Source organism: Lepidochelys kempii, chromosome 1 (assembly GCF_965140265.1).
Source record: "Lepidochelys kempii isolate rLepKem1 chromosome 1, rLepKem1.hap2, whole genome shotgun sequence".
Lineage (NCBI taxonomy): Eukaryota > Metazoa > Chordata > Testudines > Cheloniidae > Lepidochelys > Lepidochelys kempii.
Window position 1 is genome coordinate 134,574,112 of NC_133256.1, and position 13,091 is coordinate 134,587,202.

Consider the following 13,091-nt stretch of genomic DNA (forward strand, 5'->3'; position numbering starts at 1 on the left):
TGGGCTGTTCTGCCCCCCCGCCTTCCACCTTCTCCTTTTATTATATTTCTCCCCCCTAAGCATTACACACTGCTACCGCAAAAAGATACACAAAGGAATGTATGACGTTGATTAATATACTTATTTACCATCCTTTATCTACTACAATCCTGGTTCTCAGGCCTTGAGCCCAGGCTAAGAAAGCTTCCCACAGTTGCTGTCCCAACAATCAAGTTCTCATGGTTCATATCTAGCCCTTGTCCTTGGATAGAGCAATGTGTGCATTGCTTCTACAGAACAGTCAGGGTGTGCCCTGCCTGCTTCCAGGTGGAATAGCTAAACATGAACCCTTCAGCAAGTAAACTCGTTGAATGGATGAGCTGTGTGCTGTGATCTAGCAGAACCCTGGCAGCTGCCTTAGACTGCAGCTCTATTCGTCCAGTGGCTCCACACTCTCCTACAGTCAAGCTCCATTGTGCAGAGGAATAAGGAAGGTCCTAAGAGGAAACTGATGCAGCTTCTTACTGATGCAACCCCATTTTTGGCAGGGGGAAAGAACGTGAGGGGATTGTTCTGGAGGGAACGAAGGAAGAAAGCTATGAAATTCCTTTCAGTGCATCCAGCTCTTCGTAAGCCAATGGCAGCACCATCTCCCCTTCCTTTCCCTTCAACCCCAAAGCCCCTGCCCGCATCAACCCTCTTCTCCCAGCAACACTACTCTCTTCTGCTCCAAATCAATGCCAAATTCCTTCTTTTCCCTCCCATACTCATACTTAGCCAGCATCTTCCTCCTGCTCCCTGCTCAACAAAAAATTACTAGTGTAGACAGAGCAAGCTACCTGTGCTGCCTTGAGTTTTGTCCTGTTCAATTAAAATGTCCTCTGGTTATGATGGAGTAATGCAGATGAAACACTTTGACAACTTTAGTTCATGCTAGGTTCTCTTGTAATGCAGAAATGTCTCTACCTTCCAGCAACAACGCCTTTAATTTCTCTCTGTTTTGCCCTCCAGCCACCTGTGAACATGGGTGCAAGTATGGCGAGTGTGTGGGGCCAAACAAATGCAAATGTTTTCCTGGATTCACAGGGAAAACCTGCAGTCAAGGTTTGTACAAACTATAGTTCTTTTCCAAAACGAGCCTTTGACAGTCTATCTCCTTGTCTTCAGCTCCCTGTGGAAAAGTTTGTGTGTGCGGGGGGGACCTCAGCCATTTCTTTGCAGCTACAGCTTAACTGACTTAGGAATTCTGAATTGTCATGGATGATTAAATGATAAATATGGAAACTAAAACAGATAGGTAGTCTTCAATGAAAACATTCCACTTATCTGTTCCCTCAACAAGCATCTTTCTTCTAGATAGTGTACTAATATAGCTACAGTACTTACATGGCCCCCATTGCTTTAGTATCTGTGAGTGCCTTACAATCTTTCATTTATTTATACTGACGGTACTCCTGTAAGACAGGGCAGTGCCACTCGTTCCATTGTACAGAGGGGGACCGGAGGCATAGAGCAGCTAAGTGACTTGCCCAAGGTATGTTAGGACAGCTATGGCAGAGTAAGGAATTGAACCTAGGTTTCCCAGGTCCTAGGCTTGTGCCCAAGCCATTGGACCATGCTTCCACTTTAAGTACGTTTTTATATACTGTAAAGATACTGAAGAACAAGTGTTCAGTGTTCTGAACCCATCCTGTACATTTCCTTTCTTCTGCTTATGCAGCCAGGATTTGGGGTGTGCATTGTTGGCTGACCCTATATTTTTGCTCACTCAGAATATCGGATGTATGCAAACAGTTTTTGTATTGTTTATAGTTGGGGTTGCCAGGCGTCCGGTTTTCGACCGGAACGCCCAGTTGAAAAGGGACCCTGGCGGCTCTGGTCGGACTTCTAATGGACCAGTCGGTGGCACAGCAGAGGCCCGGGGCTAAAGTAGGCTCCCTACAGCTCCCGGAGTGGCCCCGAGGTCCTTGTGGCCCTTAGGTGCATGGGCTGCCAGGGAGGCTCCATGCGCTGCCCCCACCCCAAGTGTCGGCTCCGCAGCTCCCATTGGCCGGGAACCTAGGGGCTGCAGGGACCTGGCAACTGCTTCCTGGGAGTCACAGTAAGCATCGCCGGGACCCTGCACACCCCCAACACCCTGCCCCAGCCCTGAGCCCCGTCCTGCACCCCAAATCTCTTAACCCTGGCCCCACACTCAGAGCCTGCACCCCAGCCAGAGTCCTCCCCCTCCCCTGCAGCCCAACCCCCTGACACAGTCTGGAGTTCTCTGCCACAGCCTGAACCCCTCATTTCTAGCCACACCCAGAGCCCACTGCCCCTGCCTGGAGCCCTCTTCCACACCCCAAACCCCTCATTCCCGGCCCTACCCCAGAGTTTGCAGCCCCAGCCAGAGCCGTCACCGCCCTTCCACACCCCTACCCCAGCCCGGTGAAAGTGAGTGAGGGTGGGGGAGAGCAAGCGACAGAGGGAGGGGGAATGGAATAAGCAGGGACAGGGCCTCAGAGAAGGGGCGGGGCAAGGGTGTTCGGTTTTGTGCCATTAGAAAGTTGGCAACTCTATTTATAGTACAGTAGTGCCAAAAGGTCTTGATCAAGATCCCATTTTGCTAGGCACAGTGCTTAAGCATAGTAAAAAAAATAATCACAGAGAGTTTATAGCCAGAGTAGACATGAAAGAAAGGAAGCATTATAAATTTGCATCCCTACTAATCCAAAATAGCCCATATGTGTTGATCTTCCAGGCACACTTCAAAAGACATATGTTTGAGAGGATTTGGGGACAGGGCTGAGAGCGTGCTTCCCACTACAATTAAGGGGTGGAAATGAGTTCTCTAGATGGTAGGCTTGCTGAGTTCCTGTTCAAAATTATTTTCATGCTGTTCAAATTTTATTGTAGTATAGGTTAGGGCACCTAGAGTCTTGTATAGGCATCTTACTATTTAAATAAATTATCTTCCCCATTTTATGGATGGAGAAATGAGATGCAGAGTGATTAGAGACTTCCCCAAGGACACACATGAACTTCTCATAAAAACCAGGAATTGAACCCAGAAATCCCACTCCAGTTTCTTGAACACAAGTTTTTCTTCCAAACTGAATTGATAGACTCTTCACAATTTACATGGGTAAATGCCCTTTGTTTGTATATGCTAATTTGAATTTTTGAGAACTCTGAAATTAGGACATCCAAACTTGTACATTCAGAAACTTGAGTGAATAGTTTTGGCTTCATAAGTTTACAAGGCAGCCTTTGAAAATTTTGAAGAGACAATATATGTTAGTTTTTCACAGTGTTTTTAGACTCTGCTTTAAAATGTTAAGCAATCAGATTAAAAGGACACTGTCAATTTTGAATATTAACCATTTGTAAAAAAAATTAATCAGTCCAATTTCTGAGATAACTTCAGAACATTATTTGAAGGGTGCTATTAGAAAAACCCTTCAGAAAAGCCCTTTAATTTTTCTTCTTCCATGTTGAATTATTTATAAGGAATTTTCAGCAAGGGAAAAACTAACTGACTGACTCTAAAGAGAAAATGGTGAAATTGACTATACACAATGGGTAAAAATTTCAAAAGCACCTAAGTCCCATTCTTCATAAGAGGCTAAGAATCATTGAATGGCAATAGGACTTAGGCTTCTAAGTCACTTTGGTAATTTTGAAAAATGTTTCCATTGTCTAGTTGAATAAATAAAATTCTGCTCATCTTTGTTACAGTAATCTTGGCTGTTACATGGAACTGTAGTAGCTACAAAACTTTCAGTTGTAATTTCCAAATTGGTGTGTCTCTAAAATGTATGAAAAACAACAACATTTTTAGTAACATCATGTTTCCTCTTTCTGTTGGAATGGGCTCTTGACAAATACTTTTGCAGGCATATCACTACCAGACTGTTTGCTCTTTGTGGCCTGGAGATTTTCCTCTGGCCTGCAGGCCACACTGACACATGAACAGATGCTGAGACCATTAGAACTGGAACTGAGCCCACTTAGCCCTCTGAGATTCGTCTTTATTGAAATCGCATTACTGTATCATTAAACACATGGTATATGGACTATGTGCAGTGATGTTTTTTGTTAATGAACTCTTGAGTATTTGATAAACAGGTTTCAAAATAGTGAAAGAGGGGCGGTTGCCAAACAGTTTCTGAAAGTTGCAAATGCAGATACTGTTTACATATAACAGGAGTGTAGCCTCCATTGTCAGGACTGTGTTTCACTCCAGGCAAATTAGATTCAGCGAGGTGATTTCCTTTTCTACAAAAGCTGGTTCCTGAGCAATTAAAAATAATATTGTTTGTTTCTTGCCCTTTTCAGGAGTAGTTTTTGTTTTTTTTAAAAAAGTGGGTCAACTAACCTAAACCCCATATTCCCTAAATAAGAAGTGGGTAAACTCTGTTTACCCTCAGCTACGCTGCTGCTTTTCAGATTTTATTGACAGGTTGGGTTTTGAGAATAGAATTTTGAAGATTGGTAAAGAATTCAGCTGTGTGAGTTTCCTTTAAAAAAAAAAAAAGACAATTCTTAACATATGATCAACTCTGCCCTCTGTAATGATTCACTCTTGCCATGACATCACAGCTGATGCTTGGCGCATGAAATCTTTGTAGTCTTTTTCCCCATGCTGTGTGACTGACTTGTTTTCGCTTTTTTAATTTATTTATTTTTTTCATATGAATGTCAGATGGGGGACTAAAGTCTCTAGCTAGAATAATAAAAATCCTGCTGTTAGCAAATATTGTAATTGCTGTTCTCTCTCCTCTCTCCCCTTGCGGTCTGCCAGAGGTTGCACTGCAGTCTGTCAGGTGCAGCCGGCTCTCCTTGCTAGTTTTTATAGTACTCACTTAGGCAGATGGTCTGCTGAATTCCTTTCTTGCAAAGGGTTGGCTCATTTTCTATCCCAGGGCTTTTACTTTGGGGGATTTTAGGCATGAAGCAACATTATAACCGTATATTTAAAATAATAAAAATCCCTGCACTCATTTCTTTCAAATTATTTCTGCAGATACAAATGAATGTGGATTGAAACCACGTCCCTGTGAGCATAGATGTATGAACACCCATGGCAGCTACAAGTGTTATTGTCTCAATGGCTACATGCTCATGCCAGATGGCACATGTGCAAGTAAGTAACACATATCCCAGGACAGGCAGTAATTTAGATACACAGATTATCCAATCAATATTTTATCAAAAATGACTCCTGTGTAAGGATGACTGGCAGCTAGTTTATCTGTGACAGGGTATATCCCTCAGATTCCTAGTACTGTCAGCACTAAAGGATGTGCTATCCTGTGGCAGTATTTTTAAAGGGATAGATTAAACTAATCTAGGGTACAGTTGTGTTTTTAGGGGAATGTTAGTCCTTAAAAATGAAAGCCTTAGACAGTTCTACAGGGTTAGTTCAAATGTAGGGTAGCTTGCATAGCCTCTGTCCACAACTCTGCTAATGCACCATATTAGAGAGAGAAGGTGGGTGAGGTTGGTAATATCTTTTATTGGACCAAATTCCGTTCATGAGACAGACAAACTTTTGATCTCACACAGAGCTCGTCTTCAGACCTATGTAAGCTCAAAAGCTTGTCTCTTTCACCAACAGAAGTTGGTCCAATAAAAGATATTACCTCACTCACCTTGTCTCTCTGATATCCTGGGACCAACATCCTTATTGACTAGGGATGAATGAGCCCAGTACAATAAACTATAGATACAAATCTTTGTCCAGAATTCAAACTGAATTTTTAGTGAGGTTCAGTGTTCAGTAAGCTTCCTAAAACACGGGGAAACCATATTCTTCCACTTTGGAATGGACTTTTTCCATCCCAAAGTGAAAGTGTCAATTTAATATCCTAGAAACTACTTTCTAGTGCTCTCTCTAGTTCTGTCTGACACGACCCAAGCCCTGGTGTTCCCAGTACTTGTTTGGAAGACTTTCATACTAATATATCCCACCATTAAGAAACTTTTCCTAATATTTGACCTCCATTTTCCCAGGCATAATTTTATCCTATTACTCCTTGATATAGTCCTTTGTAGCACCCTGCATCATGTCTACAGGGTAGAAATAGCAGAGAAATACAAAGTGCAGTTATGGTTCACAGTAGTGGGTCACCCCATGCTGCAAAGGGATGTATTGATGAACACACTGATTTGAGGGGTATGCAGTTCTCTTCAGTGAATCTGGTAGCAGTGACCAATCTACCTGCGTACAGGGAAATTTATTTGTGCTTATGGTCAAATGAGATAATGGAAAGGTTTTGGAGGACATACGCAAGGGCGCAGGGTAAGAGGGTCTGGCAGCAGGTGATGATGGATGGTTGGTTGGTTTATTTTGCTGTACTTGATATTTTGCATTTTGATCTTTGGAGTTAGCACTTATTTGTGCCTTTACAATTGTGTAAACCCGTGGGCTGGGTTGGCCTGCTATTAGTAAGTGCCTGCATGGGGGTGTCTGACTCAAGTTTTCTTTTTGATGTAACGTGTATGAAGAGTTTTAACAAAACAAATCAGGCCCGTGGTAACCCTTTCATGGTGTGTGTTGGGGGTGGGGGACAGAAAACACATCACAGCTTCTCTTGCTGTCCCTGGCATTTCCTTGCTGCCTTCTTTGTGTGCTTCTGTGATGTTTCTGCTACTTCTCTCTCACATACACAGAGCTCCGTCAAACAATACCCTGCCCCATATATTTACATTCTGCTCTTGTCAAACTCCTCTGCCCCTACTGTTCAGATTCCTGACCAGCCTTGCATGTGGCCTGTGTTTTGGGCAGTGACCCCTATTGTTTCAGCTATAGTATTTCATAAAGAAGTTCAACGGCTTCCTTTGTTATATCCTGAATGAAGGACAACTGTTGCTTTAATGACATTTCACTCAACCCTCCATATAACAATACTTTTAAAGTATTTATAGTAGTGACTGCTAAAAATGAGACTTTTCCATTTATTTTTGGGAGCTTTTTCTCCTCAGGGTAGAATTGTTGTTCATTTCTGTAGAGCATAACACTCTGCAGACAATTAACAAGACAAGTTTCCTGCCCCAAGCAGCTTACAATTTAAAAGAGAAGTGAGAAATTGCGACTGTGGGGTTGGGGCAGGAAAGGAGGAAGGAGGAATAGGAGAAAACAAGAGGGAAGAAAAAACATGGTTATACTCTTATGGCAGACATCTAGGTAACTCTTATACCTACTGGGTACGTTTACAGAGGAAAAAAAGACCTGAGAGCCCAGATCAAGTGACTTGGGCTTGTGGGGCTAAAAATAACAGTGTAGACATTGAGGCTTGGGCTTTAAACCCAGGCTCTGAAACCTTTTGAGTTTGAACATCTACACTGAGATTTTTAGCCCTGCAGTGGGAGCCCTGCAAGCCTGAGTCACTTGACCTATGCTTTGAGGTTCACCACAGTGGGTTTTTTTCCTGTGCAGACATACCCATTGAGTATTATTCTTTTAGTGACTAAACAATGTGATGAGCAGATGCTGAGAACAGTGAATAAGATTATTCTGTTCAGCTGAGTATATGGCATTTACACAGAGCTAGTTTAGGAAAAAGGATTGGTCTTGTCCAGTCTAGATTCCAACAAGGGTGTGTTTTGTCTTTAGATTCTAGGACATGTGCTATGGTGAACTGCCAGTATGGATGTGAAGAAGTCAAAGAGGAGGTGCGGTGTTTGTGTCCATCAACTGGACTTCAGTTGGGACCAAATGGAAGGATGTGTATAGGTATGTGTGGCGTGATTTTTTTTTTCCTACTCTCAATTTTTTTCTGCCGAGCCCATTCAGAATGAAGTCCTGAATCTTAAAAAACTCCGTATGAGGTTGGACTACTGACCCCTCCCCGCAGGCTCAAGGTTAGGGCCTCTTGTTTTCAGTGTGTGACAAAGAAATTATCCCTACTATTTTCAGAACATAGGAAAGAATAGTAGTGTGCTTAAGATCCAAAGGTCAGTCTCATTGCTAACGAATGACCAACAGTGCAGGGGTAAAATAGGAAACTCCTTCCCAACAATCATAGAATCATAGAATATCAGGGTTGGAAGGGACCCCAGAAGGTCATCTAGTCCAACCCCCTGCTCAAAGCAGGACCAATCCCCAACTAAATCATCACAGCCAGGGCTTTGTGAAGCCTGACCTTAAAAACTTCTAAGGAAGGAGATTCCACCACCACCCTAGGTAATGCATTCCAGTGTTTCACCACCCTCCTAGTGAAAAGGATTTTCCTAATATCCAACCTAAACCTCCCCACTGCAACTTGAGACCATTACTCTTTGTTCTGTCATCTGCTACCACTGAGAACAGTCTAGAGCCATCCTCTTTGGAACCCTCTTTCAGGTAGTTGAAAGCAGCTATCAAATCCCCCCTCATTCTTCTCTTCCGCAGACTAAACAATCCCAGTTCCCTCAGCCTCACCTCATAAGTCATGTGTTCCAGGCCCCTAACAATTTTTTTTGCCCTCCGCTGGACTCTTTCCAATTTTTCCACGTCCTTCTTGTAGTGTGGGGCCCAAAACTGGACACAGTACTCCAGATGAGGCCTCACCAATGTCGAATAGAGGGGAACGATCACGTCCCTCGATCTGCTGGCAATGCCCCTACTTATACACCCCAAAATGCCATTGGTCTTCTTGGCAACAAGGGCACACTGTTGACTCATATCCAGCTTCTCGTCCACTGTAACCCCTAGGTCCTTTTCTGCAGAACTGCTGCCGAGCCATTCGGTCCCTAGTCTGTAGCGGTGCATGGGATTCTTCCGTCCTAAGTGTAGACTCTGCACTTGTCCTTGTTGAACCTCATCAGATTTCTTTTGGCCCAATCCTCCAATTTGTCTAGGGCCCTCTGTATCCTATCCCTACCCTCCAGCGTATCTACCTCTCCTCCCAGTTTAGTGTCATCTGCACTATGCACAATGCACAGGGCTCATGGCAAAGCCACAGTTGACCGCACAGTTGGGATCTGGGGGCCCACTGCTAGTTGTACAGCATATTTAGAGCTGACGGCAAGGCTTCCACTTTGTTTCTGTCTGAAGATCACCACTTGTTTCAGTTAGGTTATCTGTACATTCAGAGGTCATTTTATTTCACTTACGGTAACCCTAAGGATACTTATTTCATTTTAAGAGGGAACATAGTCAACAGCATGCACTAGATACACAGCAGAAATCTTAAACTGCACACTTATGTCCTCTTAAAGGGAGGGCAAAAGAACTTCTTCAGGTATGTCTGTGCCACTGGCTTGAGACTATCAGATAAACTTATTTTCAGAACATTGTACTCATTTCACACCACAAAAATCATTAGGCATACGAGTTCATTTGCAAGCTTCCAGAAGAGATTTAGGTGTACCAGGCATCTGCAAACTTTGCAATTTCGGCATTCCAAGACTAGTTCTGTATCTCACAAAAATACACAGAGAGTTTGTGTAACTTCCATTCCAGTCAGGCAACTTTAGCCAATTGAAACGCCTAATTAGAGCCGGGCAACGATTGATTTTTTTCCCCCAGTTTGGTAGTAGTTCCAAAAAACTGAAAAACAAATTTAATTCAGGTCGAACTGAATCTGAAAGTTTTTTGGAATTTGTGGTGAATTGAAAAAGTCCATCTTGGTTTCGTTGTAGAGCAGGGATTCAAACGTGGGGCCCCAACATCTCAGATGAGTGCCCTACCCACTGGCCCAAAGATTATGAGGGATGGGGAAGAGACAAGAGCGACAGCACCAACTCCTCTTTCTTCTCCTTCTCTGGCCATTTTCTGAATGGCTGAAATTATTTGTGTGAAATTTTACACATAGTTTCAGGTTGACCACAACTGCATGTTTTGCTGAATAAACTTTTCATTCAAAAAAACTTCACATAGCTCTACTCATAACTAAGAAAACTGTATTTTCTGTGGTTGACCCAAAAGTACAGTAGAAATACCTCCTTTTGCGCTTAGAGTATTACTTGTGAAAATGTCTCTGACAGAGATGATGATGATGATTTCATGCATGTACACAGTCCCTATCACAATGGTATCTGATCACACTACAAATGGTTTGGGTTGGAATCCAGATTATAAAGAACAGCTGTGCGGGCAATATCTGATAGGAGCAGAGGAATACAGTAGCTATTCAATTTCAGATGTTGCTGAGGAATACATTTTATAGGAATATACTCTACAGCCCAAAGAATATTTTGGATCATGGAGAGGTTTGACATGTCAAACACACAGGAAATGAATTTTAACAATATTGGCAAAAAAACATGCATAAGCTTTCAAGCAACAGATCAATTAAGCACGTCAACCTAGACACACTTTTTCTAAGGAGAGACATACCATAGGAGTTGTCCTTTTGACACACAGCTGCAACAGTACACCATACACAAATTTCGTACGTCCTGAGTGTTTTATCGCTCTATGAGCTATAGAGTGAACCCATATGGACATTTGGCTCAGCTTCCAAACCATAAACATGCCATAATGGGTGTTTCTTTCCTTGAAAATGAAATGAATGTGATTGGAAATGTCCTGGTTTTGGGTGTATCAGCAGGATTCTCTAACCAGCCTCCTATTGTAGTTTTATTATTAACATTTGTTTTAATTATTTAAGAGGTATTTGAAGGCAGACAGTCAGGAAGCATGTGTTTAAATACAACAGACAAGAGCTTCTCCTAAATCTCCTAAATTAGAGCTTCTCCTAAATCTTTCTTTTAGCTATTCATACATCCATTTTGATTGTTTCATATGTTTGTTTAGCTTATGAAGTACCTCGGTACATTCAGCATACATCTTAAAACACTAAAAAGGAGTTTAGATAAATGCTAATGCTCCAGTAAAAATGGTGTAAACATGAGCAAAAGAAAGGATAGTCCAGTGGTTAGGGTATTAGCCTGGGACTTGAGAGATCTGTATTCAATTATTTTCTCCATCACAAACTTCCTGTGTGACCTTGGGCAAGTCGTTTGGTTGCTCTGTGACTCAGTTTCCCCTCTGTGAAATGGGGATAAAAGTACTTCCAACCTCACAGGAGTATTGTGAGGATAAAAACATTAAATATTGTGCAGGGCTCAGATACCAAAGTAGTAGGGATCATGTAAGTACTTACAATAGACAAGCAGCCCAACAGGAAAGGTTTAGTATAAGTAAAATGGGTTGAAAATGCTGCACTATTTTTGGATCCAAAGAGCAACACATCTCAAACATTCTAGTTGGTCACAATTTTAAAAACATCTAGCAACTATGGGACGAGATTTCCACCTAGGCCTCAGCCCAGCCTTCTTGTGTGCATAGCCTGCACCCACTTAATGTGCACCTGCTTTTTTTTTGGCCCTCAGAGTTAATCGCAGGCACAATATTAGCAATTTCTAGATCAACACCAAAATGGTGCGCACACTTCAGGTAGCTGGCCATCTGTCTGCTAATATTTGAATTCACAATTAGTTGTGTACACAATCCTGAGTCCTACAGGCCACATTTTGGAAATCTGGACCATAACCTGCAAGCTTCCTGGCAACAACTACCCACGAATCCAAAGGAATAAAAGCTGGGAATGATCTAGAGATAATGAGCTATAGAATATTTACTCCATAAGATAAGAATCCTCCCTGACCTGCATTATGGCTATTCTGCATTCAGTACTCCCTCTGTTATCAGTGGGTCTTCTGCACCTGGAATGAATGCAAACTAGGTAATACAGATCAAGACTGAGGAATTCACAGAGTGGCTCAGGGGAAGATTTTGACTTTAAATGAATTAAAAAATTTAGTAAGTGGACATAAAATGGAGATATTTAAAGAGTTGCAAAGAGTTTTAACCGTGTAATCCAAAACTGACTGTTGTGCAACGCCTATAGCTAATACTCCCCCACCAAAACACTTTGAGGGCACTGAGTAAAACTTGTTGTATAAGGAGTCTTGCTCCAAGACTCCGCAGTTCTGATTTTTCTTCACATACAAGCAAATGCTTACAACAGGGATCGGCAACTTTTGTCACGCGGCCCGTCAGGGAAATCCACTGATGGGCCGGGACAGTTTGTTTACCTGCAGTGTCCGCGGGTTCAGCTGATCGCAGCTCCCGCTGGCCGCGGTTCAGCGTTCCAGGCCAATGGGGGGCTGTGGAAAGCGGCGGCTAACATATCCCTCAGCCTGCGCTGCTTCCCACAGCCCCCATTGGCCTGGAGCGGCGAACCGTGGCCAGTGGGATCTGCAATCGGCTGAACCCGTGGACGCTGCAGGTAAACAAACCGTCCCAGCCTATCATTAGATTTCCCTGCTGGGCCACGTGCCAAAGGTTGCCAATCCCTGGCCTACACCATCAGGTTTGGATATTTGACTGTTGTATCAGATACATTTAATATACCACTTCATAATGCTATATTATAAGTAATAATAATACAGTAATTCCTCACTTAATGTTGTCCCAGTTAACATTGTTTCATCGTTATGTTGCTGATCAATTGGAGAACATGCTCGTTTAAAGTTTTGCAATGCTCCCTCATAACATTGTTTGACAGCCACCTGCTTTGTCCACTGGTTGCAGAAAGAGCAGCCCATTGGAGCCAGTTGGCGGGGGCTTGGAACCAGGGTGGACCAGCAGACCCCACATCAGCTCCCCACTCCCCTCAGTTCCCTGTGCTGGAGCCACCCAGCAGGCTGTCAATTGCTGGGCAATTCAGGTGTCCCTCCCCCCACTCCCCTGCCATGTGCTGTTCCTGCCCTCTGCCTTGGAGCTGCTCCCGGGAGCCTCCTGCTTGCTGTACAGCTAGGGGGGAAGAGGGGTGCTAATGTCAGGATGTCCCCCTCCCCCCGCACCTGCCCCCCACTCCTATACCTTATCTCCACAGAGTGGGGGGGAGACGGAGACATGACAGGGCTCAGGACGGAGAAAGCTTGCTGGCAGCAGCTGCTGTCTCAACTTGCTGATCTACTTAAAAAGGCAACGTACTAAGAGTGGTGTCAGCGTACTTAAAGGGGCAATGCGCGTCTCTCTCTCTCTCTCTCTGCCATGCTGTCTCCCTTCCCTCCATTCATGCTGCCTTGTAGAGTGTGAGGCTATATTAAGAACAGTGTGTTAACCCTTGAGGGCTCAGCCGAGTGCTGGTTCATCATTTAGCAGTAAGGCATTCCCTGGAAAATATCCCACCCTC

The 13,091-nt window shown here is 43.4% G+C and overlaps 1 protein-coding gene across 3 annotated transcripts in view; it reads left to right on the forward strand.

Annotated features, from left to right (window-relative positions):
• Positions 1-13,091, forward strand: part of EGFL6 (EGF like domain multiple 6) — a 75,218-nt gene that overhangs the window by 29,369 nt on the left and 32,758 nt on the right. For all 3 annotated transcript variants that reach the window (XM_073327946.1, XM_073327955.1, XM_073327963.1), the window contains exons 3-5: positions 991-1,083; positions 4,985-5,104; positions 7,577-7,696. In XM_073327946.1, the coding sequence (XP_073184047.1) occupies positions 991-1,083; positions 4,985-5,104; positions 7,577-7,696 (333 nt within the window). The remainder of the gene's footprint in view (positions 1-990; positions 1,084-4,984; positions 5,105-7,576; positions 7,697-13,091) is intronic.